At 43.1% G+C, this 27981-nt stretch overlaps 1 protein-coding gene across 1 annotated transcript in view; it reads right to left on the bottom strand.

Moving 5' to 3' along the window:
* Positions 1–225: 225 nt before the first annotated feature.
* mctp2a (multiple C2 domains, transmembrane 2a) overlaps positions 226–27981 on the bottom strand; it is a 39892-nt gene continuing 12136 nt past the window's right edge. Inside the window, exons 11-25 of the mRNA XM_021598163.2 lie at positions 25325–25519; positions 24381–24511; positions 24090–24276; positions 23816–23909; positions 23609–23711; positions 23407–23509; positions 23160–23261; positions 22992–23066; positions 22581–22700; positions 12162–12281; positions 11071–11112; positions 5873–5982; positions 5595–5704; positions 3461–3558; positions 226–1199 (exon numbers count right to left, since the gene is read on the bottom strand). Of these exons, the coding sequence (XP_021453838.2) occupies positions 1140–1199; positions 3461–3558; positions 5595–5704; positions 5873–5982; positions 11071–11112; positions 12162–12281; positions 22581–22700; positions 22992–23066; positions 23160–23261; positions 23407–23509; positions 23609–23711; positions 23816–23909; positions 24090–24276; positions 24381–24511; positions 25325–25519 (1650 nt within the window). The 3' untranslated portion in view covers positions 226–1139. The remainder of the gene's footprint in view (positions 1200–3460; positions 3559–5594; positions 5705–5872; positions 5983–11070; positions 11113–12161; positions 12282–22580; positions 22701–22991; positions 23067–23159; positions 23262–23406; positions 23510–23608; positions 23712–23815; positions 23910–24089; positions 24277–24380; positions 24512–25324; positions 25520–27981) is intronic.

The following is a 27981-nucleotide window of genomic DNA, read 5'->3' as shown; positions in this document are numbered from 1 at the left end:
ATAGTCACTTCACCCCTACCTACATGTACAAATTACCTTGACTAACCTGTACCCCCGCACATTGACTTGGTACCGGTACCCCCTGTATATAGCCTCGTTATTGTTATTTATTGTGTTACTTTTCATTATTTTTTACTTTAGCTTATTTGGTAAATATTTTCTTAACTTCTTGAACTGCACTGTTGGTTAAGGGCTTGTAAGTAAGCATTTCACTGTAAGGTCTACACTTGGCGCATGTGACAAATACAATTTGATTTGATTTGTTAATTGTAGCAGAAAAGCTGTAAATAAATAAACAAGGGGGGTTAATAAAAAATATATATAATAATAATAAATAAATGTGACCACAAAGTAATAACTGGATTTAGCACATTTACAGTATTGTATTTGACCTTATATGAAATGAAAATGTAAATGAGTCAAAGCATTGCAACAGTTCAGTTGAACGCCTTGATCTGACCGAAGGCGCATTTTGTACATCAGAAGTACATTAATTTCCAATGTAACGCTGTGTTTGACTTGCAGCATTGCGTTGCAGAGGCAGTTGCAGTGTGCTCCGTGTGGTGCATATGTTGGATAAATACAATGTAAACATCAAATTGTATGCATAGACTTGACAGAAATAGTAGCAAAAGGGAAATGTTTAACTTTTGTTGCATACACTTCCAGCACAAATGTTGGATTACATAATGAAAAAAGTTTGACTGCAGAATATTTTACGCAGCCTTGATGCAATGAGGCTGTTAAGTCTGATCAAGGTGTTACTATTCAAATCTATAAAAGCAAAACAGCAGTGGTTTGAGTTAAACCAAACTCTAGCTCTCATTCTTTTTATAAAATGCATGAATGGATGCAAGCTGGGCCGGAGTGGGCGGATGGTGTCTCTGGCTCTATGATTGACAGCTCCATGTGCTGCCCTCCTAGCCCGGTGCAGTGCACAGCCCCTGTCAGGGGGGTGGCAGAAACACAAGTGGGAGAGCGGCTGACTGCACCCCTGCAGCACGGGGCAGGGGAGAGGGGGGAGCAGGGGGATAAGGGGTCGCAGGTTCTGCTGGCACTGGAGCGTTGTCATCGTAGCAGACTGGGCCGTGCCATTTTCAGAAGGAGCCTGGTCCTTTCATCCAGCACGTCCAAGGGGCTTACCTTCTCCTTCGTGGTGGGCTCTGGACGCTGGGCGCTCTCAGCTCGCTGTACTGCACCTGTAAAAACAAACAGGAGTTTGGTTAGAGACAGGTAATCTGAACTCAGTAGAGCGCACGGTAATGGCTCCCCCGAGGAAAGCTGGTGCAGAGGAAAGCGAGGCGGGCTCGCCTGTAATGAATCATTTTATAAACACAGGAGCAGAGGGGATTAATCACAAGGAGGAAGGATTTGAGAAGTCAAGGGTTCCGTACCAGTGTACGCCCCCCTCCTCTGCCACAATCGCAATATTAGAAGCTGTCATCAACTTTTGAGACAACCTGCCAGTGAGGGAGTAAACAGCATAATCACTCGTGCAAGTTGTGTCCTTTCTGAGAAAACTTTATATGAAGCAAAGAACAGCCTCAGCCAGGTTTCTTGACTAAAGTAGCAACTAGCATCGATGGGATGTCGACTTTTACATGCTTCAATGGGATCTCAAAGATGGCAGATGTCATACGAAAAAAAGAGACATGCCACTTTGGCATTTGATCTTAAACCCCTTTTTCCTTTCAGCTACAGTATGTTTGCACTGTAGAATTATGAGGCTCAACATCAATGATTGTGTCATGTCAATGTTCTGGAGATCAATCTTTAACACAGATTCCTATATGTCCAAAAATATTTGTAACAGGAATTAAGGTGGAAAATCTAGAATTAAACTTCCAAATTGGAGCTTACTATGACCAATGGTTTAAATAACGTTAAGTATCTGAAATATCTGGTATCATTGTGTCATTTTTGTAATGTGTGTAGTGAAAGTAACAGGCCAAAAAACATGAAATAAAATAAAAACTATGTGAAACATTAGTTTGAAAAACATTTAGAAACTCAGCATGATGAAGTTTTAAGAACATTTGCTTTCAAAAGCATTTGTTTTTGCTACAACAGTAACATGGTTCGGTTGAATCAAGGTAGCGACTCCATACTAATTACCAAATCCTGATTATTAGAATGGGAGATGGAATGAATGAGGGAACAAAGTGACTGCCGTCTGCATCAGAACATGAAACTGTTCTCAGAACTGACAGATGCTTCTTATTTCAGGACAGACACACTCCTGTCAGAAGTCCCGGTTTGAGGGGGGCTTTGTAGATTTGCACAGGCTCGAATTGCCAAGTAATTTTGCTGTGAGAAAGGAGTCCATTTCCAGCCTTTGTAATATGGCTCGACTGTGTCCATACCTAGGCCTTTCTAAGGGTTGAAGTTGTAAGGTAACAACAGCAATCTGTGGTGTATTGTTATGGTTATTGTGTTTGTATTATTCAGCAACATTATTGTTCACAGAGGTTTATGTAGTGGTGAGTCATCATGAATGATTTGTAGCCATCATCCAGGACATAGCTGAACCATAAACTAAAAAGTACTGTCCCCATGGTCATTTTCAAAACTTGAACAATTGTGTCACATATAAATGATGGTGAAATTAAATGTATTCATGTTGTTTTGCCAACTTGCTCAGCTGAAAAATCACATAGGCTTCTCTCCAACAACATCACTGAACATTTGGCAATAACTCTTAGAGGGACATCAAGGGGACAGCAGCGAAAGAGACTGGGGTTCAGAGTGTCTTTCCATATCCAGACAGTCACATATCCTGGCTGAATACTGTCTGTAAAGTACCTGGGAGAGGAAGGAGCAGTGCTGCTCTATTTCCTGCCCACACTCAGCCTCTCTCTCAGTCAGAGAACAAAACAGAGAGTGAACAGGATGAACACCCAGCTCCACTTAAAGTACAGCACCCTGCCCTGGCAGCTATTTACTATCAGCCCTGTGATGTAACCGCAAATGACATATCAGCCATGGCTAATATATGATCACATATGGCAGCCAGCAGGACGGCCGGGGCTCACGACTACATTCATTGACACCCCCACCCTGATGTGACAGGGGCCACGTCAGAGTGTCTCAACTGACTCAGAGCTGGGCACACCAGCCACACACAACTACAGCCATCAGGGGCCCGCCACCATCCCCTGGCCAATCATAGGCCCGGATGCCACAGCACTTTTATCACAGAGAGACAAAACTGCTAATCAGGAACGAGGCTGGAGAGATATGGCAGAGGACAGATCAGAGTAGAACACATCCAGGCACCGGGGCGACTGCATCAAACCACTGCCAGAAATAATTGGGCCATGGGTGCTTTAAAGGCGTGAGTCCATTAATAATCAAACAAAGCCAGAGGATATATTTCCACAACACTTGGGAATTCTGTTAGAGCAAATAATGCAGATATCTTCAGGGAATTCCCTGTCTGTATGGAAAATTGGACCCTTACCTTTTGAACATCAGAGGGCACCCTCTTGATGAAATCCAGTATTTCATTATTGTCAATGGCATACGGGTTGCGCAGCTTCTTGGTAAATTTGTTAATGCCTGTGAAAACAAGGACACATTAATAAATAAAGGTGTCATCCAGACCTGCATATTTTTACAAGGATAAAAAAATATTGCTACCCATCGCTAGCGCTTTCACCTCCATAGCTACGTTGATATCGGTCCACTAATCCAGGACTACACTAGTAAAGCCTTTGTGAAAAATGTTCTACATAATGTATTTGAGTGTTTACCAGCATTTGTAACTTGAATGTGATAATTATATGTACAAAACAGTTAATCTGATAATATTTGTGAAATATAAAAATGTTTTCTAGTTTCTTGAAATACTTTGTAAATGCAACTTACATTTTATTTCTATGTGAAAACTGAAATGGTCTATTCATTCCTTTTCCATTTTAGTAGACGCTCTTCCAGAACAACTTCCAGTAGTGAGTGCATACATTTTCATACTTTTTAGCACTGTGGCAATCAAACCGACAACCCTAGCATTGTAAGCTCCATGCTCTACCAACTGAGCCACATCATCACAAACCACTTGATGTCTCAATGTACTCAATTACAGTACTGTGCATTGTTTTTCTTCAGGCTGATGGAACGTCTGCAGGTACTACTGCACAAAAAGTGGTTGTTTTACATGTTATTTGATCAAGACAAATATTTAATTTGATAAGGATGTTTTGTGTCTTTGCCCATAACTTTGCACGTGTTGATGTACATGACAGGGCAACGACTCTTACAATTCATTCATTGAATCTTGCAAGATACTGTTCTTAATTGTGTAACTACCTTTCTTTCCAAAGCAAAGCAACAGACGTCTATATCGATCAGCTAATACTAGTAAAGGCCCAGTGCACTACTTTTGTGAGGAAAAAAAAAATATACTGTATATTTGTAATTATTTTTGTATGATTTTATTTTTCAGGAGGTGCTTCAGCACCCTCAGCACCCCTATTTCCCACATCTATGTTCACCACTGTATGAAATTGCACCCTGTGATGCTATTTGAATTGATCCCCAAGAACTAAATTGAATCAGTACATCAATAAGGTGGTGGGGTTGTATGGACAGTGCAATGGATATGTATCATCACAAATGTAGAAGTTGTCAGCACAACCGTACAGAGGATGCTATAATGCAGGCAGACACACACACATCCATGACAGCTTTTGAACAACCTAACCTGATAGTTGACTGCAGAACATACACTTTAGTCTGTATCCAAAGGCGACTCAGGTCCTCTGAGTACACATTCAGTACAATAGCCCAGAGCAAAGATTACCACCAACCTCCCCTCCCCCTATCACCACCCCACTCCCAACTACCTTTCCATATCACTCAATCAAATACGTTTATTCTTTGCTCAATACTGTTATTTCTCCCCATTTGGTTGCATTCCACAGTAGTTCTGGAAAGAAAACAGACCACAATGGGACCAAATACTCACTGCTAGCTACAGCGCTTACCTCAACGTGTACACAAAGAACCTAAGGACCTAAATGTGTGCAGACTACATGAAAGGCTTGCCTTGCAACCAGACATGGGGGTTAACTGTGGAGTCAGGAGAGTGAATCAGTGCTGTTGTTTGATATGATTTTGGTATCGATTGTGTTGGAGGCAGTGTAGAAGTACAGTTAGTTGTTGGCTAACAGCTGGAGGAGGAGTGTCTGTTTCCCTCTGACCGCTGAGGCAACTGTCTATCTCTGTAGGACTGGAGCAGATAATGAGGGTTTACACCAGTAGCCTACACTGCCCAAGGACATCCTGTTTTATATACAGCATGATGTTCTCCCTGCCTCGCTGCTCGGCTTTGTTTTCTCACAGACCCTGGGCCTAGCCTTAGACTGTCCTGCTTACATCTCACACTGAGCAGAGCTCTGAGCACAATGGGCCTCTGGAGCTAGCAGCCTGAGCTCTGGGCATTCAAGAGGTGTGAGTGTTCAAATTACTGTTATATAATGGATGTAAGCGCTATCTACTGTGATTGTCTTCTTCAACAATGTTTTGCCGAAGGGGAGCTATTCATTACAAATGACAGTATTTATAATAAAAATAATGCTGTATATTTGACTTACCCCATATGAAGATAATGTAGCGCAGTGGGATGTAGTATAATGCTGCTGTTGCCACAAAGAGAACCAAGCAGGCCAGGCAGGACAGGAAGGGCACAGACCAGTTGAATGTGCTGTGGATTAAATATTACATCAAATAAAGTCAGAATATCATTATGACTAGGATGTTACAAGATACTGCACAATCAATAATGTAGTTGCTAGCCAAAGCATTATACACCCACTGCTGAAGAGAACGTTGAACTCACCAGTATACTGTAAGCATAAAATGTCAAACTTACTTCTTGACTCTTTCCCCTATGCATGCGATTTCATCCAAAATGTTTTGGACAGTGATGATGATCTCTTGAACCATATGGATTTTCTCCATCAGTCCCTTTTTCCCAGATTCCTAAAAGTACACAGGCACTGATGAGGTCTACTGTGCTGCATGTCAATTGTTTGAGGAAGCAAACAAAGCCCAGTTCCTCTCTGCCGTACTATCATGAGTAATTCCATCTATTGAATGGCCTATAATGTCTTTTCAGACTATGCTTTTGAAAATGAGGCAGATTCAACGTTGGAAAGCTGTCAAGATTTCTGCTTTTGTCCGCCACAAACAATGGAAGTGCTCTACATCTAAATCACAGATTAACTGGAGGATGAGACGGACATAAAATGGCCATCAGCAATCAGGCAGCATCCCAGATGACCCAGACAGGAAGAGTAGAAAGAGGCTACATGGTGCAACCAATCCACTAGGCGGGTTTAGACTTGTTTTGCCAATTCTGTCCCACCCACCTCTATACTTTGTTTGGCTCTCTGTCCTCACACCTCTGTGTGTGAGAGAGCAGTGGCTCAGCCATCCCAGATCACAGGGTTGTAATCATTGGATATATTTTCACTCATATAAGACTCTAATTTAATGTGAATGGGCTTTGGCTATGTCCACTTTCATCACCAAGGTAGTGTTAATAGTGTTATATTGTTTTTTTGTATTGCTAAATTAATATCATGGTGCAAAAGCCGTGATATGATACAGACATCCTATATAGACCAGATGGACATGGTATGGTGTCTGCCAATTTCAGTGTGGGGAAAAAAATAGATATTCTTCAGTTGAAATAGACATGATCAGATGAGTGCTGGTAACGGCAGAGAAGAAGCAGCACTGTGAAGCTTTCCAGAGGGAGAGGAGAGGCTGCAGATGATAACACCAGTAATGTGAGCTAAAGAGGGCTGAGAAGACATCAAAAGGAGGAAATAATGACAGAAATGATGACAGAGAAGCGCAAGAGAGAGGGGGAGGAAGATATCTGATGGAGTCTAACAGGAGGCTTGAGGATGTCTATATGTTTGTGTTAGAAGGCAGTTCCAGCCCCAGACTGGGCTCAGTGACAGCGTCCAGACAGAATGCCTTTATCAGAGTCTCATGAGGCAGCCCCTGGGAAAACACGCTGTCCGCCAGCCCAGCACAGATCGACTCCCCACTGTCAGTCCCAAGTCTCCTCCACAACAAACACAGGAAGAGAGCAATTCCCACCCCTGTAGAGAGCCTCCCCTACCAGGCCGCTGGAAATATCTCAAATATGCTTTCTCTGAGAGATCCGTGAAGAGATTATTATCCCATAGTGTCATACAATAGAGACAGAGGGATAGTACTGTAGCCTATCATCCTATAGAAGAGACACGGCAATGTCTGCAGCAAGGCATAAAGAAAACCAACCTCAGTCTAATGTGAATGCAGATCCTTTACTTCACATTAGGTGTTAATTGAGCTCTTTCTCCTGAGCTCTCATTCAAAGCAGATTTTTGCCTGCTAAAAGCCATTAAGATCCATGTCTGTGTGCTCCTGATGGACTGAGAGAGCTGCGCACAGGGAAATTAGAGCTCACTGGATATGGAGCCTCATCAGTTAGGCTCAGATTCCCTTTCATATCTCGATCTAAACTTGTTTAAGGCCCCCTAAACATGAATTAGGATTCAAACCTGATAAGAGATATGAACTCTTATTTAACTGTAACAGATAGGCCTGTGTGCACAAGGTAAATGTAGACAAAGATTATCCAAAGATAAGCTTTCATTTGAATAAAAAAAAAAGGTCCAAAAGATATGTACTATAAAGTGCGCATCAACAAGCTCTCCTGATTATCACCATTCATCTCCCTTAAGACCCTTGAAGTACTCCATCTCCATAGTAATGAAAATTGGAAGTCCTTTACTACATCACTCATTTGATGATATTATTTATCTTTGTTCATTTCCCTTTTTAGCCCCTTACAAAACTGTTCTGTGCTCCTGGCAAACAAAAAAAATAAAACAGCTTGGAAAGGGATGGGTATACTGAGGGGGGTGGACCACATAAATCGTAAATGTGTACTGATTAGAAAACATGTGTCAAATCATATTCTCATTTCAGAAAAAAATGGTAAACGCTACCTTTTAAGGCGCCGTAATGGGAACAGATTTGATCTTCTGCACAAAGGTAAATAGCAAATGTGGTTTCACAGGCATGTTGGGCATAATCAAACGCTTAAGAAAGCTCATTTAACATTGCTTTAATTTGAATAAATGGCATCAAATTTGAATATTCATTCAAAGCTTGACTGAATATTTTCTAGTGACTTATTCCACAAAGGCGCGAAAATGCACATCTTAATGAAAAACACCTGTGATTTTGGCATAGGTTCTGGTATGGTGTTAAAACAAGCTAACAAACAAATGAATACACAAACAAACGTGTGAGCAGTGAGCAGCTCTCAGAAGCAGTACGTTTTAGCGGGTACATACCTACCATAATGCACATAACTGATCACAGTCTGCAGTCGGTCTGGCCGGTGTGCTGAAGGTGACCCAGTGGTGACAACGGTCTGAGGGGGTAAGCGAAAGCACCCCTCCAGCTCAATCTGCCACCTCCTCAACCCCCCGAATCCAACCCCCTGCTCCCCTGGACAGTGCTTGAGGAGAATGTGCGCCCTCTCCCTCCCCCAGACCAGCCATACCAGCCAAATGCCATAGGAGACCTATTTTATCTTCTCTGTTCATTATGATGGAGATCTATGGGCTTGTTTTGCTTTGTATTTTTTATGTTATGATTAAATATTGTCTATCTGCACAATTGATACCTAAGGCCAAAAGGAAGTCACTTTGGCCACATCATTTGTAAACCGTCTCTTTCCCTGAGGACAGATTTGTTCACAGAGAGAGAGAGATCTGTTATCCTGCTGTAACGTAGCCGGGCCTTTCGTCTCTCCTTAACGTCATGCCTTCACATTCCTAGTGCTCTAGCGGAGGTTTATATATTTCCTTCCTCCAGGGGAAAACAGGGGAAACACATATTTGAGTGTTTTTTTTCTTCTTTTTTTCTCCCTTTTTTAAGGGGTGGATCAGCTAAATATTGCGGAAAGAATATTGGTTCCATCAATGTAATTGTCTGCATCATTTCCAATCCCCCATATATTTTTGGGGTAAATATATATATTCATACACACATGCATACATATACACATACTGTATATACATGCACATACCTATATAGACATATACTTTTTTAAAGAATATACCTTTATTATTATTCCCCGCAAACCCTACCACCGATCCCCCAATTGGAGTAAACTAATAAACACTTCGGCTTTTACCTTCAATTTATACATCTTATACACATTTTACATTCACAGTCTATTTTACAATAGTTATTTTTGGTTTGTTTTTAGTCCTTCCTCTATTTCTGATGTCCATCCAGTTTGATTTCTATTTGTAATTGTGCTATTTCACAAAAGTTCTGAACATATATCCATTTTACAGACCCCGTATGTTCTACATGTTTAATCTATAACACTCTCATATTTGAGTGTTAATGGTAACCTTCTCAGAGGAGATAGCCTTTCATTCACATCTTCGCAAAAGGACTAGGGAAAAAAGTAGTGCCTTTTGAAGTCATCTCATCTTTAACACTGACCACTCTTTAACCCCAAATAGTTTGAAAGAAGACCTTGATATGAAGTGTAAAGCTACACTGCTTGATCTGCCTGCATGATATCACATTTAAGTGTCAGCAAACCCATAATACGACAGAAAATAAGCCACTTTAAATGAAATCTGACAGCTTAAAACAAACACAGGCAACTGCTTCATTAGTAAATTAAAGAAGAGAGTGTGAATGGTCTTAGCTGGCTCATGTTAAACCGTTCAGAGAGGACTTCAAGGAACAGGAATGATTTGGTTTAAACTGTTACTCCGCAACACATGAAAAATCTCCTCCCTGCTTTTTGAAAATCGCATTTCTTTTTTAATCTTAAAGAAAAAAAGTAAGGTGAAAGGAAACCAAAAACTGTCAAATCATTGAGATGATAAAGACCTGCTTCTAATGATCCTATTTCAGTAGTAGCGTTATTAAAAGGAACACCATAAAAGCGGGCACATCCTCATTCACTATTCATACAAACACACAATTGTCACATCATTGCTATATATATTTGGCCGCAGGATTGTCTCTTCTAAGCTCTTATTACAAATGCAGTGCAGCTAAGCGTACGCTGCGTTATGTGTATCCACACATATCATGAGAGTTTCATCCATGAATTAGCCTTTGCTTTCAGACAGGATTTGGAGGACGGGCCTGTTTTTTAGCGGAGGGTGTTCCTCTCCATATGAAGGTAGCCCCTGGTCATCACAACAGAATATATTGAGCATATTATGGATATGATTCCTGGGCCTAGACGTACTGCAGAGGGATCATTGCTTGGAGGCTTTGCAGCAGATCCACACTTCCCCACCATAAAGCAATAATGCACATCCCATTAACTCTTCGCTCTCCTGACTAAAATGAAAGGAAATGTCTGGATAGGAGGAATAAGGAATAAAGACCATGTCTCTTTTGTCTTCTCCTTTTGGTGTTGGCGTGCATTAAAATAATTGTTTTGGTATTGGGTATCAAGAGAAAAAAAAATCACATTCAGATTAACAATTAGAAATATGACATCATTATGAATACAGAGGTCCAATTGTTTAAGTGAGTGATAATCTTTATAGAATAGATAAGTACATACTGTTCAGATGTCTGTAAATATGTATACTGCTGTACCGTTGCGCTTAGCCTAATTTGTTAGGGTAGGGAAAAGGTAAATCTCATAGTAACCATCCCATTTAGAAAAGTGAATACATCTTCACTCGCTACTAATATCCCCAATGGCAGACAAACTTCAATTAATGATGCAGTTTAACATAGATTTTGACTTTCAAAGGACTGGGATACTGCGGCAGAGCACATTTGTAGTGATACTGAATACCCAATGGAATAGAGTGTAGTAAGTGCTGAAGGAGACGTGTTTGTCACATGGCATTACTATTTCCTACATTCTGTCCTAATTTTGAATGCATTAAATGTTCGTTTCTGCGAGACCATTTTCAGTGGAACAAAAGTCACAACTAGATATTGGATAACTTGGCATACAGAATATTTGACTATTAAGATAGTTAGAAATAAATCAAAATAAAATACCTTCTCATCTTCCTCCTCATCATCGGTCATGTTCATGTTTGTCTACAAGAGAATGGAGAGAGGTGGAGTGTGTTTTCAAATGGACAGGGACACACGCGGGCACTGGAGCATTTTGAACAAACACCTAGTAATGAAATCCTGCTCTAGTACATATACCCCTATTGGGAGAGGCCTGTTTCATAGAGACGGCATCACAGGGGTGACCTCACACAAAAGGAGAGGTGAAAGAGGGCCTTCCTCACAAGAGCACTGTCACAGCAAAGCAATCTCATTTCTTCACAACATCAAAACAGAAAGAGGAAAAAAAAAACATTTAATTTGGATGCCGTTGCCTAGTTTACTTTATGTCAACTCATCCCTGATGCCTACATGGTGCACACTGTGACATTGCCTGTGAACAGGGCTGTGTTACTGCTGGGCACAGGGTCACGGAGAGGTGAAAGAGGCTCCACGCTTGATATGAGGGTGAACCCGGGCTTTAACATTGCCCAGGGACTGGATCTTTGCCAGCAGCCACAAACACAATCAGTGGGTTGGTGTTGGGGATGTTGCTGCAGGGAGGGGATGTTTGCAGGCCAGGGCCCTGGCCATCAAGATAGCTTACAACACAGTGAAATTGGGGGACATTGAGAAGTGGGAACAGCATTAACCTTTACAGACATGGCTAGGGGAGACTTAATTTCCATAACCTCGACTTTGATACAGAGGAGATAGCCGTACCATCTTGAGAATGTAATAAATACCCTGTGTCTAGAACAGTATCAACACAGCATCAATGCAATGTTGTATGCTCAAATAATACTGTGTATGCCTCAACATAGTAAATAAATGAAAAAAATGAATTTTGCTCATATTTTGGAAGAAATGATGTTAACGGCATACTCTTCATTCACTATAATAGAGCATTGTGGGCAGTTCGACACAGCCAAATTCTAGTGGGAGTGCCAGTCTATGTCCTGACAGCCAGAGGCTGCTCTGCTCTGTATGCTTCTGACCAGTGAGTGGGCGAGGGGGACATGAAGAGCTGCTATGACGTGTGTAGTATAGACCAGCTCTGTATAGAGTACAGTACAGTAGGAGGAGACACTCACCAGGTCCTGATTGCTGCTGACCCTCCCCGGGGTGACCTGGAAGTAGTTCCAGCCGATAAGCAGCAGCAGGAAGATGGGCATCATAAAGAGCTCCCAGGTCCACACCATCACCATGAAGGTCTGGAAGGACAGGGGGAGGTCGGGGTGTGAGACTCACAAACAGCACGGATACAGCACGAAGGGTGGCATCGCCGTCATACAACATGGGCTAGAACCCAAGCCCAGACACAATGTCCTGCTCACCCCACACATCCCAGCATGCACCTCTCCAAATAAACATAATAGGTTTACCTACCGCCCAAGCCCCATGAACAGCACAGAAGAATGCAAAGCTACGCCACTAAACTACACAGCATCTTAGTGGCTGGGAGGTAAGAAAGGCATTTGGGGATAATTTTTTATATTCCAAAATCCCATTTATTTACAGTGATAACAGTGCTGGCAGTGTGCCTTTATGCAGAACGGAAAGTCTGACAAGGGTAGGCATGGAATCCTGTATTTTATACAGCATATCAAACCCTCTTAGACTGGGAAGAATTTGGGCTGTCTGACTGACTGTGACTAGGAACATATGGCAACTGGAGAAGCATTTGCAACATTTACCCCTCCACAGTGATGATAGTGAGAAAAGCCAAGACCCCTGGTAGAAATAAGATGGATCACACTGAATGAGTAATCCCTCATAATTCTGTAAAGAAACGGCGGTAAGCATAGCACACAACACCCACTGCACTTCACAGCAGAGCACTAATTGGACGGCTGCATTTAAACCCATTTAGTGACAGCCTAATGAGTTTGGCTCTTGCTGAAATTATCCAGTGTGTGAGGAGGAGCACACCAGCAAGTTGACAATGAAGAAATGAAGTTCTCAAAGTTAGTATTATTTTATATCTATTACTGTGTAACACTCTGCCTAGACATTCATTTTACCCATTTCTGAGGAGGCCATTTTCTTTTGTAATGGATATAAGTACTCCTTTCTATATCATAAAATATGATTTACTCTTTGAAAAGGTACAAAACTTTGTTTTCATGAGAGGAGGAACTTAACCATAAGGCTAGAAGAAAACAAACCTAGTAACCTACAACACCCAATGGAATGAGGAGTGGGATGGATTCTCAAAACTCTACACTAGCTCACTACAATAGCATGCTGTGCCGTTTGAGTGTGGACTGCTGGGGGCTTGTTACAGTAGAAACAATATGTTTGACTTAGACCTTAGACAGGATGTGAACCGCTTGGGCCTTCAGGCCTCCATTTGAGCCCTGTAAACAGCAGACTGGTCCTGTCATATCAGCCTGTTTCCAGCCCTACTGGCTCTGGGGCTGTCTACCTACTGCCACGCCAGGCTTGGGTTCAATGGATTCAAACTGCCTCCAGGGAAACGTGAACCATGAGTAATGCTCCAAACACTGGTCCCTCACAGCCCTAGGCTTCCTCATCACATAGGTTTACTATCGTTCAATAATATATATATATAATAATGTGAAGTGTAGTAACAACACCGTGGGATGACCAAGATGTGAGGACACAATATGTTACTGCAATTTCTCCATATCAAATTATTTGAATTACGCATCCACAACTAACGCTGGTGGGAAAACCTAAAGGTAAACAATGAATTTGCATGATGTGCAGAGGTAGCTTTAGCATGTCTGCTTCTATTTATGAATAACCTACATCATATGTTGTCACCTCTATTCCCATGAGACTATTCTAAACCTACACTAATTTCACCCCAGAGGAATTCAGCAGGCTGCTGGACAGGTAGCTTGTCATATTGAGAGCATTCCCGCAACAAAAAAATGCCTGGAAACTGACACGAGCCCAGCAGGAATGTTGAACCCTTTGCCCTCCCTGCAAAAGCTGCTACATAAACCACTAAAGTCTAATTGCCTGGTCTCTGTCTTCCTGTGCGAGTCAACAATGGGAGGCAATTCATTTCCTCCCAGGGAGTCAGTAGAGAGAATCTGTCACAGGTATTCATAATCGCCCACTAATGCAAATTTCTGCTCACAACGCTCTGGCTTGGTGGACAAGATAAAAGGCTAGAGAAATACAATGGCTTGTGTCTAAACTGAGCACCTAAATGAGGGTATAAACCAAAACTGTCAGAAATATCTCCACAATTCCTCCCTCGCGGGGTGTCAGTTCGTGTTTGGAGAATTTACATGCTTTTTTAAAAAAAAAACACGAATAAAAATGTAACTGTGAACATCTGGGAAAGCTGCTGGAATTCCTTCACTCAGGCTCACAGAGCTGCGTCTTCACCATCAGATATTTCTCTTTAATGAGCAGAGGCAAAGTTATACCTTTCCCCCCGTCTCCTCACATTCTCTGAGGCTTCTGTGAAATGGAGAGAACTAATTCCTTGCTAAGTGGTTTATGTTTTATTAGTGCCGAGCGTGAGTGATTAAAGGACGGGGTGGACAAAGTGCAACCTGTCAGGCTTAAGTGTACATTTATATTGAAAATAATCCACCTTTTAATGGGCCTCAAAGTTGGGCTCCATTTAATTTCAGTCCTATCGTAGTTTTTTTTTATCCCACTACAAATTACACATGACAACGGAAACCTTAAAATCCAAAACACCTCAACACTGATATTTTACATTGGCGGTAAAGCAGTCATTTATTTCACTAAAAGGACAGAAAGCAACAAACAGAAAGCAGGGGAGCTAATAATGAATGATCTACCTGAACGGTACGTTTACACACAGCAGAATTGTATAATGAACGACTTGTAATTGAACAAGTGTTAGTATGTGTGTCTGGGAGGAGTGTCTTTAATGTAGGAAACCTCCCTTGACAAACACCATTTTACTGAAAAATGCCTACATGATTATGCATGGGGTGTCTAATAATGAATGAATTAAAAATATTAGCGCACAGTGGATTAGGTGATGGAGATGTACTCTCCTTAGCCACCTGTAAGAGCCTGGAGAAGGGCCGACCCTGGGCAGCGCCACTCTAACAGTGGGGTTAACAACAGGCTGACAGATTTGTTTTATAGTGCCATTAATATGATTTCAGTAAATGCATTCTGCGCCTTCTCATGCAGATCCCCTGGCCAGCAGAATCCAGCACCTAATAATAAAGCACTCAGCGATTAAAAGTGTGAATAAAATAACTCTTAAAGCTGAGCAAGCATGGCAGCTCACACCACCCACACTCTCCCAGGAGGGGGAGAGGGGACCGCAGTAGGAACAAAAGGTCGAAGACGCCTTCTCCAAGAGTTTCTACCATCCTGCAAATTGATTAATGGGAGAGAGAGGACCCACTCTACCAACCAGACGACTGACTGACTGACTAAACACTAGACAGGAGGGCTGCCAAACCCTGCACATATACACAGCTCCATGTAAACATATACTGTATGTGCCAAAGTAATGCAATGTGTTATGGAATCATATCATTGAATGTATTTAATCCTACAATTATAGCAATTATTACCAATAGTGTATCACTCATTATTACCCTGACATTAAGCTTGCATTAAAGAGGACACCGTAATTACAAATACAATACTAAGCAGCTCTAATACTGTAACTATAGGAAATCTATAAAAAGGGGAAATTCTGATCTCTTCTGTGTCTATCTTTGGTTGAGCTTGTAAAGCTACTGTAAACTAAGAGAAAAACAGAGCAGAGAGAGGAGAGAGCCAACTAGCATTATGGGGGTCAGTCAGTGGGGCTGTGGATGGATGCCAGATTACATGAATGTAGCTGAATAAGTTTAACAAGGCTTACTACAGGCTCCAGGGGTATCTGTCTCTCTCTTTCTCTTTCTCTCTCTGTGTGTGTGTGTATGTGTGTGTGTGTGTGTGTGTGTGTGTGTGTGTGTGTGTGTGTGTGTGTGTGTGTGTGTGTGTGTGTGTGTGTGTAGATGTACTTTTTCTGGGTGAAATCAAGGGCAGTGGGAGTAATCTGCATTGGTTCCTCAAATTAAAATACAAAAAAATAGACATTAATAATGAATCAAAGGCACCAGTGGCTGCTCGGCTCACGCAGGCCTTTTTTTCAGCCAGGCTGGAACAGAGAGTCTAGCTGAGGGCTAATGTTGGGGACGCTAGTCTGTGGTAGGCTTTAAAGCAGCTGTAAACGCAGAGAAATTAGACATGTAATTTGTGGTGAGCTCGGGCCAATAAGGGGACAGGCTTTCAGGGGGTGTCGGAGGCAGAGAGGAAGCACGGATGAGATTTCTCTGCAGGGCAGGTAGAGATGGTGTGGGCAGCCATGGTGCTCGGAGCTAACGCTAAATAAATATTTCACATACGCTCAGCTCAAGTCTTATTGACTAGGGAGAGCGAGAGAGAGAGAGAGAAAGAGAGAGAGGGGAAAATCTCATCTCCCTCTTGGGCATGAATGTATCATCTGTAGCAGCTCGGACCACTAAAGAATGTATACACAGTACACACAAATAAACCATTGGTATAGACAAGTTTCTGATAATCCAAGCCATATCTAAAAAACAATAAAAAAAACAATATGAACCCAAGTTTTACTTACTGCAATGGCTTTTAAGTATGCCATGAAACAAGGCAATACATTTCAATGTAAACTCTATCAATTTAATTAAATTTGAACAATGAATCTACTTGAGTTTAATTCAATAATGATTCATAAATAAGGAAATTGAAAGCTTAGAACTCTAGGAATGTTAAGAAAATTCAGTGGCTGCTAGTAAGGATGCCAGTACTAGTACAGTATAGCGATAGCGGGCTCCTTATCAAAGGGAAGGGAAGACAAGAGAAGATCAGCAGCACTAGGCAGGGCATTAGCATTTCCTTGCAAGACCGGTGTTGGCCATTGTCTCCCTGCCTGTCTGACACATGCCAATGCTAAAGCAGGTCTGGAGTCAGGGTGGAGCGGGGCTGGACCAGGGTTGTACCAGGGCGGTCAGTAGGGGCCCCGTGGTGCCTGTCAGTAGTGACCACTCCAACCCCAAGCTCCAGCACTGGCCACAAGTGTTTAATCCGTGTCGGGAGCGTTAGCACTGAACGACCTCCTGGGTGACAGATCCTTCATGAGAGCCTTTTCCCCCGAGGAGGTGGGGAGGGAGGGAGTAGCGTTTACTCTCTCTCCCTTCCCTCCCTGTCAGCTCGGCTCACAGACATGTTAGCGCACACGGTCCGAGGTCTGCCCCGTTACAGCCACACACAGACACGGTCAGGTCACAGGCTCTTGGGAGAGGTGTCCTCTGTGACTGGGGAGGTGGTGAGCATGTTAGAGGCAGTCATTACGATACGGCACACACCACAGGGTTAAACACAGAGCACACTTCATCTGGGGCCAAAATAAGGACAATATTAAAGCGCTACGGAGGGACAGACAAAGCACCACGGCGGATGCACCAACACAGAAGGGCTGCAGTGTTATTCATAGCAACATCATCTTGTTTATCCTCCGAAATTATAATTTCATACTGCTTTATATTTGTAATGAAAATGAATATATTATACAATACAAGACAATTAATTATTAAAATGAACTTGAAAATAACAAGTGTACTATTTTGCAGAAAATATGTTATTTAATGCTCTAATTGAGAGAGGACAACTGTCTGCCAGAGAAAGGCTCTCTGTATAATAAGAGGACGTGTCTCAAGGTTACGGTTACCAGCTAGCCCCTAGAGCTGTCAACCGACACAATCCAATGTGGCACCTCAATAGCAGTACCGACTATTTCAAATAGGAAGGCGGCTCTCAGTAATTGTACTGATATACTGATATCCCATTCTTTAATAATTAATACATCTTAGACTATTTTCAAAAGGGCTGTCTCCCTCTCCCTCCCTGACATATTCCCAATGCAAACTATGTGAGAACTCCCACAGCCATAGAGTTTAAGAGTGTAACCCCCGAGACGCAAGAACCCAGTCTTTTAAGGCCAGCCAGCCGAGCCACACACAGTCCTCCAACTTTTTCAACAGAAAGAAAACAGATGCAGAGAAAGAAACGAGAGGTTTCACATGCTTGGATACAGTTTGACTTTACAGTCCTCTCACACTCTTCTGGTCATACATACTGCATTACTGCATCGCAGTAAACCCAAAAGGGACAGATCAGTGTTCACCAAACATGTCATTTTTGGGGACGGTGTTAACTAGAATAATTATGACAGCACTGACTATGGCTTTGATCCTGGCCGTCCTGGTATTCTGGGTACTGGGCCCGGCTGGGGGGCAAGCAGGCGTGGTGCGGCGACACCTCACAGGTGGTCCCTTGGGACCTCTGGATCCAGATCTGACCCTGTCCTGCTCTCATCTGGGAGATGAGGATTCTATCAGCCAAAAAAAGCAGCCGTGGCAGCTGCCAACAGTGTTTTTCAGCTGCATCGCATCAAACATTCATCAACAGCCATCTTTACAGTCTGTGATGTGAGGCAATCAGCATTTCACAGGCTGTCAAATGATGTCTAAACCAGTTGCTACCTGGCAGTGTCAAAAAGAAAGCTGTTCAAATAATCACATAAGATATAGAGGTTTCTTTCTAATCAGAACTCCTGACAGACGAGACCACCTAATATGTTAAAATATTAATTCTACTTAAATACTTAAAGCGCTCTAATGACAGAAAAGCTCAAAATCAGCTTTCATGTGTAAATAATCCCTTTTCTTTTTTTGAGGACCTCCATCCATTTAATCTAAATCTAAATTGTTCTCAACTTTAAACCTCTGAAACAGATTAATGTGTCTGGCTAATACATGCTCATTTTAGTAGGTTTGAGAAACTTCTGTTCTGTTGGTCCAGCAGATCCACAGAATGGAGGCTTTCCCTTTTACAGTTTTTCCCATGAAGAATTGTAGCTGGGAGAAGAGTTATCGCCCATCAGGCTCTCCACTACATAGTTCAGCAGTGCTATTGCGCCATCTACAGGCACTGGAAATATCTACAGGAAAGAACTCTGGGTGACCCCTCTCTCTGCAGTTGCTGCTGATGTATGGCACATTCATCTAGCTCAGTATTGGGAAGCAGCATATTTAAAAGGGAGTTATTTGATGAAGATTTTAGCTGTCACACTCTCTCTCTCTCCCAGAAGAAGGGAACAGGCCATTGACAAACTTTAGAAAAAGGCACATCCTAGGCTCATTACTGTGGCATAAACAAGCACTGAAAGAAATCCAAATTTCTTGTTTGTATTTCTGTTTACCAATGAAGACGTTTATGAGGCTTTGCCAGAAGTTTCTTTAAATGCTTGCAAAGTATTATTTGAACATTACATAATTAGAAAGTTGCTATTTTGAAACTGAAACCTATGGGTGGAAAATCCAAGGTATAACTTCAAATAGTATAGACTCCATTTACAAAGGAGATTACGCAATCAGAATCAGTAACCTCAAGCCCTGCAAACAATGACAGCACTGCAGAAGTTTGCATTCTTAACAGGCTTCCTCTTCGCATTATAATTATAAGATGAGCCATCTTGATTTTAAAACAGTGTACATTGTATGCCCAATTTAAATAGTCTACTCAAAATACTCACTTTTCTGATTGCCACACATGAGGGAATTTTTATTTAACCATTATCATACCAGGTAAGTGACTGAGAACACATTCTAATTTACAGCAACAACCTGGGGAATAGTTACAGGGGAGAGTGGATGAATGAGCTAATTGGAAGCTGGGGATGATTAGGTGGCCATTATGGTATGAGGGCCAGATTATCTTATGATAAGTGCCATGGGATCTTAAGCGACCACAGAGAGTCAAGACACCCATTTAACGTCCCATCTGAAAGACTGTACCCTATCACTGCCCTGGGGCATTTCTTTTTTGGGGGGGGGGCTCCTATTGGCGCTTCAACACCCCTTCCAGCAGCATCTGGTCTCCCATCCAGGGACCAACCCTGCTTAGCTTCAGAGGCAAGCCAGCAGTGGGATGCAGGATGATATGCTGCTGGCCAGTTGAAGGGAGAAGTTATGTGACTGAGACGTTTTTGTTTTAAATGATATTCTCAATGATACCTAAGGCTCGAAACATTGCCAATACAGCTCATGGGAGACTAGATTGCACTGTTCCTTTTGTGAGACAAATCTCTCAAACAAACAAAAAATACTTCACACATACCAAAAGGTATTTCATAATGCACACACGAAGATCCACATTCCCTGAATTGACTGCATGTTTTGAGCAGGTCAGAGCATTAGCCTATGGGACTTACAGCGGCTTGGCTAAGGCTTTCTGGTAAGGCACTAGCAGAGGATCCCACAGTCCAGAGATGAAACCACATCAGCGGTAATGCATTACAGGATGCATGTGGTGTAAAACGGCAGCAATGGTCTGTCTGGCTGATAAATAATGTATTGTAATGTATATTAAAGTCTAAGCCTACACTGCAGCAGTCCATAGCAGCATATTCTGAGAAGCAGCAGAGGCAGAGTGCTGCTGTAGAAAGGAGAAGACAATCCTCTAATTATGCACATCTTAGAGGCAAGCGGAGGCCATCTGTCAGTGTCTGAATCAGTTACCTATTAGCAGGGCCTAAAGATATAAATATAGGAGCGGTAGCTTGTTTCATTAAGGCACGGTGGCATGCTGCTTCAGACAGCTCCAAACACAAACTTAATTGCAAATTGGGAGGAGGAGTGGTCCTCGTGTCGTTGTGCTGTGGCTGACCCCACAGAGGGCCAGGGCAATGGCGTGTGTAATGGTACGCCACTGGGCTTGCAATGGCTGTAAAGGCCCCTCGGCTGCACTCTTGTCTCACATGGCAAGGCTTTTGTCTGTGTTAATACTCAATAGTTATCTATCCCTGTCGCTCCAAAGGCCATATTCAGGTTTTGATTGTTGCTGCTCTTCGTGTAGTGAGGTGTTGAGGATGTGATGCCTGATTAGAAATCAGAACTTTTCTCCAGTCTAACTCCTATCTGCTGGTGAGTGGGTGATTAACACGGCTTATTTATCAGCAGGCTGATTCACTCTCTCCTCAGGCAAGTCTTGGCAGACACCTTTAACACAAGCGCGATGCTTTATAGAGGAAAGAGGAAAGCATTTTCCAGAGGAAAGAGGAAAGCATTTTCCAGAGGAAAGAAGAAAGCATTTTCCAGAGGAAAGAGGAAAGCATTTTCCAGAGGAAAGCATAGGGCTCAGTGGACTGCAGATAGCCAGACTGCTCTATTGCAGTCTGTCTCTAAATAGAACTGCATGGGTACAGCTGTGCTGTCCACAAACTGTCCATCTTACTCAGAATCAAGATAACACATTTTAAAACACACCATTTCATCCCTGCAACAGGAGCACTCAGCTCTTACACAAATTCAACAAAACATTTCAAACTGTTAATCTTTAGGTACAAATACGCAACAACAAAAAAGTACATATTTTTGGTCACAGTATGCCAGAGAGTAAGTCTTGTTTTTCCCTTCCCAGATCTCCTATTTGTGGGCTCGTCTTGAACAGCAGGTGTAGTGGAAGTGGAAATGAAAGATTAGAGTGTGCCACCACACACTGGTGGCCTGCAGAGCATCTAATTATAGGTGGGGGCCAGGAGATGGCCCTATCCCGCTGACCTGTCACCCGTCAGCCCGCCTACCCTCCTGCATGCCCGCATTGCTGACTACGTGCCTTTCTCCCTCCCAGTCTCCGTCTATCTGCCTGCACACACTAGCTTCCTGTCTGTCTCCTTGTCTGTCTGTGTCCATACCTGTACTGATACCGTGAGACTGGCCATTGCCTGAGGGGATATGCACTTGAGGATCAGTGAGCAGAGCTTATAGAATACACCAGGTATGAAATACACGTCGCCCCCGAAACAGAACATAGTGAGGAATGAAGGCTGTGAAGAAAGGAATCTTCACACACCCTGTCTCTGACCGCTTCCTCACCCTGACTTGATGCTGCCAGGGCTTTATGGCACGAGGATGCTCTTACTCATGATGACATTACATGTGCTTTAAGGTGGGAGATTCACAGGGTGAAATAAAGATTATTTCAGCTTAGGGTATTAGATCACAATGCCTCATTAAAACAGCTAGACAGAGACATTTAAACAAGGATCAAATCTCCCAGGCCAACTGTCACTACTCCTCCACACAGAGGACACCGTCCCCAGGAGGAGAGGGCTTAGCTAAGAAGTCAGATGACCAAACAGCCAGACCCAAGGCCTTCACATAAAGCCCTCGTGCCAGAAAAACACTGAAGGAAGCCAAGTGGGGTTTGAATTAAAGGATATAGCACAGCTTGTACTTTACTTTCAAATTCAGAATGGAGATAAAGACTGGCCGTGTCAATTCTAGGGAGCATGTGACTGAGAAACAGTAACAATGATCTAAGTAGGCCTATACCTGAACATACTGTACCTATCATCTAACGCAGCTGAACAGAAGAAAGTGTTAAAATAGTGCTGCAGTGAAATAGGATACACCAATTGCACAGCCCAAGGCTTGGAACTAGTTCATTAGCATGTGGCGATGACTTACCAGGAAGGCTATTATACTCCGCTGCCTGCTCTCCCACTGAAAACAGCTTTTAATGTACTGTAACGTATGCAGCACTGCCAGGGTGATTTTCCGAACTCGGTAGATATTCTGGGCAAGGACCTAATGGGAAATAATTCAAACAAAATGGCAGCTAGCATGATTTGATAAAAGCTTTATGTGTATGATTCAAAATCAGGTTTATTCAAGGCCTTATTTGCTGCTGTGTGGCTTTTCTGGTTTGTTGTCTTGAGCCAAATAGTTAGACTATGACCAATCAAAGCTAATATGCTGCTTGCCTATGGAAGCTTTGTTCCAGTACTCCTTTATCCAACAAACGGTATCTACCATGCTCTATGTGTATAAATCGTTATTTTAGACTCTATACGCCTAACATTCATTGCGAAGGCAAACCTTTTTGGAGAATTTTCTGTTGTCCTCCATGAATTTCTCCTCTTTTGGTTTGAAGGTTTTGATGCCGGCTCTAACCTGAGAAAGATGTTACAAATTGTCAAAGACAAAGTGATTGTGTCAATTGTCAAAGAGCATGAGCTTGGCTAGAATCAGCCAGTGAGTTCTTACTGGGTTATAGTGGACCTCCATCACCAGTGAGATGGTCCCTTTGGCTGGACCCCTTAAGTTCTCATTCTTCAACCCTCGGGTGACCTGCTGTCCATTCTGAACCTGTAGCATTAGAAAAAGCATGTCAATCAATTGTACCACATTAGTATTTACTGAAGATGCTCCTACCTCTCTGACCCATGACATGTTTTACAACTTGTCAATGTCAATGAATAAACTATTATGAATCAAAGGATCCCCAACTTACAGAGAGTAGTGGAATGGCCACTCTGCCCAAAAAGTCTGGGGCTTTGTCTCCGTCTTCATCAAAGACCTTCAGCTCCAACACATCATGGATGTCCTTTACTGGGCTGTCAACAGATAACGAGTTAGTCCAGATCTGAAGGAATACATTAATTTGCATTAATGTTTTCAATGTACACTTTAAGACCAAGGAAAAACACATGTACAATGTAAAGACTTTGTTCCACTCAGGGCTGAGTGTTTTGTAGATGGTGTGAGTCTGTAGCCTGCTGTTCCCCAGCTCCAGTACACAGAATGGATCACTTTTCCCTGCAAAGAAAGAACAAAGCTGTGTTACATTGTGTGGAGATGGACTCAGCCATAGAAAGTAACCAGTTCAAAGGGGAATGGTTAAAAGTGGAGTGACATATCACCATTGAGATCAGTTGATGTGAGATCTGTTGCATTGAAAACCTTGACTTGAAGGAAGCCAACCTCCCTCACACCTTTGTGAGAGTTCTTCAAACTCTGCAAAGGTAAAATGATACCATGTCTTAGTTAAATGTATAAACGCAAGTTAGTATTCTGCAAGTTAGTATAGATCGCTTTTGAAATGTATTTCCTTGTCTGCTTGTACTTACTAATTCAAGCATGTAAAATGTCAAAAGTAACATGAATAAGTAGTAATATTTTCCTAAAGATACTAACATATTTCTCCAGTATTTGGTCCCTCTCGTCTGGCTGTTCCAGGGGAGGTTTGTTAATGTCTGATATGGAGACCTCACTGCAGGGGTTGAAGGTGGCCAGTAATATCAGCCTGCCTTTGCCTGGGTCCAGGGCTTGTGTGTAGAGCTGCTGTGTGTTTACTGGCAGCTTGGACAGGTCCACCTCAAACCTGCACACAAGACGGTATCAGCCTTCAATATCACGGCTGAACCATGTCCATTTAAAAAAAACAGTCACGATAACAAACAATCAGACAATCAAGGCCATACTAACATTCCCCAGGATTCCTCACTCTTCCTGCCTCTCTTAACAAACACCTCCACATTCAGTGGCTCCAGCCAGTTCTCATACTTGTTGAAGTCAAACTTCTCCCTCCACCGAGGGTTGGCCTGAATGCGCAGGTTCTGAGGGAGAGAGCGATAGAGCATAGTGCTGATACAGTACTGTAGTGTGGGTGGGCACTGGAACACACACGGCCTGATGTAAAGCGGTGTCAGGTTTAATGCAGTGTCACAGTGAGCAGAGATTACATGACAGGTGGATTTCGTTTTCATTCAGTGCGACCAGGACGGGGCGGGGGAGAGGAGAGGAAAGGAGAGAAGGGGTTATTGTGTGAGCGCTCCTCAGCCTCTTCTCTAGGATTGTAACTACTGACAGCATCCAGTTAGAATTAGCTTTGTTCAACAAACAAACAAGCCAAAACAAAACCAGAGAGGTTTACAGAGAAATGACATGAGAACACAAGACTGGCACGCTGCAGAATCATCAGGAGGGAGGCCAATAAGTAGAGGTAGACGAGCAGGGCCTGCTGGGTATGCAAATCAAGTGAAGCATAGTGAAGCCCTCCACCTGAAGGGGAGCATGGTGCAGAGAGATGCCCAGTCTAATGAGCTGCTCTGCCATGCTCCAGTGAGCCAAGGTGGAGGTAAAACACTGACACACACCTGCTGAGAGAAAGGGAGGGACAGAGAAAGGGAGGGACAGAGAAAGGGAGGGACAGAGAAATGGAGGGACAGACAAAGGGAGGAACAGAGAAAGGGAGGGACAGAGAAAGGGAGGGAGAGAGAAAGAAAGTGAGGGAGGGAGAGAAGGAGAGAAAGGGGAGTGGGAAGAAATTAGTAGCAGAAAGGAGGGTGGAGAGCATGTGCAAATGGGAAGGGAAGAGACAAAAGGAAGGGAGGAGGCAAAAGGACTAATAGATCGAGAAATAAGCTCACCTTGCTCTTGTACTTCTGCTCTCCCAGTCTGTAACGCACATAGACGTCCCCCTGGCCGTATTCAGGCATGTCCTGTCCCTCTAACAGGGTAATACTAAACACGCCACTCCACAGCTGGCTCATATTGGTGGCCTCAGCTGAACCCTGGGTCTGGTCCTTATCCTGGGGCTGGTCCCCCTTCTGGTTCTGGCCTCCCTGGGAGACACAAACATGGACACACAGCTGCATTAGGACACCCTCCATGACAAAACCCTCTGAGTGGCTACCCCACTATTCACCGGTGCCTCAAGTCTGGCACCTCATCTGCATGGACTGCATGGGCTACAGCCTCTTTCTGTTTGAGCACATTAGCCTTTCTCCAGTGAATGTAGCAGAGCCACGTCAGTGGGGAGAGGAGAGGTTCCTGGAGAGAGGGGGGTGTCAGTGAGCAGAGCCGCCAGATGTCCCTGGCTGTGACAGTCCCACTCATCACAGACCTAGAGACAGAGTGTGGGGAGGCAGGACACTTGGCATACTGCACAGGAGACAGCCGGCCGCAGTGAGTAATGATGCAAACCAACCACACAGCCCTCTCATCAGCAAATTATGCATGGATGTACATAAAGCCTGGCAATGACATATACAGCATTGTACACATTGGTCTATTCTTCACTAAATCTCAATTATCCAATCAAATCTCTAAAATCAGCAAGAAGGGTATGAGAGGAACAAGATGTCCAGGATATCAGAACACAGAGACATCAAGGACAGCCTTTCCCAAATCTAACCGTCCTTCCGGGCCACAGGGGAAGACGGGGAGGATCTATTTAACATCAAAAGGAGATCGTCTACTGGCCTATCAGGAGATTAAACTGTGGCAGATGTTGCGACTGAATAGGCGTGAGAATAAACCCACAATCACCATAATGAGAGAAGCGTCAGTCTAAAAAACAAAACAATTTAACTGCCTCCAATTTCAGCCTAAATCACAATGCTTAAAAAGAGATAGATCTGAGGCTCTACAGAGTGGGAGAAACATGCCTTGATACGCATCTATGTGTTCAAAGTTCCCTTGAGCCTGTGCAGTGATAGGCCATCTCTTTCAAAACAAACAGCAGAGAGAGAGGGGATGTGTGTGGCTGACCGTAATTAAACAACAGGACTGTAAATTCGCTCCGACCTCTTTGATACTCTGTCTCCCTCTGCTGCCCTGGCCGGCACGGCTTCAAAAGGCCCAGCCCAGCCCCAGCTATGGCCCCCCTGCCACCCCGTCCCTCCCCTCCTCTCCGGGGTCACTGCCCACACCGTCACCCAGGGGCCAGGCCGCTGGGGATCAAAGCCTGTACGTCTCAGGGACCTGTATTAACATGGAATACCACGGCACAGTGCTGCTCGGCCCTATAAATATCCCCCATCTCCTCTTTAAAGAGGAGGAACACAGCGGAGTGGAGGAGCGACATGAAGCAGGGCCCGCCAAGTGTTTATCTTGGACACATTTCTATCTCAGCGGCCAACAAAACAATTCCACTTAACTGTAAGTGGCCCCTAAAGAGAGTCTATTCCTGGTCCTTAAAGGGGTCTGCGATTGCTTCCATATGCTAGGACAGCATGGGGACGAGCAGGATGGGCTCAGACCTACATCCATTTGGCTGGTAACTCGGCTCTGTCCATCCACAGCTGTGATATTACATCCTAACATCTGGGTTATTGCCCACTATGCCTGGGAATTATCAGCATCACGAATCTTCGGCATCTCATACTGGCAACGTGCCTCAAACAGCAGAGCCCCCGCTCTCCCACACAGCCCCCTCCAGACAGAAACACTATCACACAACGCACAGGGACAGAGTTTTACTGTGGCATTTTCTATTTACTGTCTCTGTGGTAGTTGTACTGAACAGGAGTGGGGAGTAGCACTGGGAGATGAAGAATGATTAAGAGCTTAGTGCTCAGTCCCAGACACCAGGATAGGTGTCAAATGGAACAGGATTTTATATTTATATTTATAAAAAATATTAATTCAATCGTGTCACAAAATTAACATAGTCATACTGCTACAGACAAATCTTGGCACTGCCGTCTGCCTCTGCAGAAGTCTACATTTGTACCATAATTTGAGCAGAGGAACATCGGGAGAGTCGGATCACACATTTCTGTCTCTTTGTCTGTTCTTTTGTCCATCTGCAGAGCATACAATGTGCATATGAAATGTGTTTTATTTCTTATTTATTTAACATCAAATGGAGATCGTCTACTGGCCTATCAGGAGATTAAACTGTGGCAGATGTAGCGAGTGAATAGGTGTGAGAATAAACCCACAATCACCATAATGAGAGAAGCGTCAGTCTAAAAAACAAAACACCTTAACTGCCTCCAATTTCAGCCTAAATCGCAATGCTTCAAAAGAGATAGATCTGTATATTAAACCCCAAAGAGGCTCTACTCCTAAGTGAGCTTATTTAACATGTAAATATGAAGTTAAAATGTTTAGATCATTCTAATGTATGGTTTGGTCTGACATTGTAAACACAATACAATTCCAAAAACAAAACTTGTCGTTGGCAATGTGACAAGGAAGTTAACCCCATTAACTAAGAAATACATTATTTCACACAATTAAGATTGAAAACGCATGCACAAAAACAAAAATCCTCGGACTTGACTTCATTCTTTGTGAT

This window comes from Oncorhynchus mykiss, chromosome 1 (genome assembly GCF_013265735.2).
Source record: "Oncorhynchus mykiss isolate Arlee chromosome 1, USDA_OmykA_1.1, whole genome shotgun sequence".
NCBI lineage: Eukaryota > Metazoa > Chordata > Actinopteri > Salmoniformes > Salmonidae > Oncorhynchus > Oncorhynchus mykiss.
Note: the sequence above shows the minus strand (reverse complement) of the source record. Positions and strands in the feature narration are given on the sequence as shown.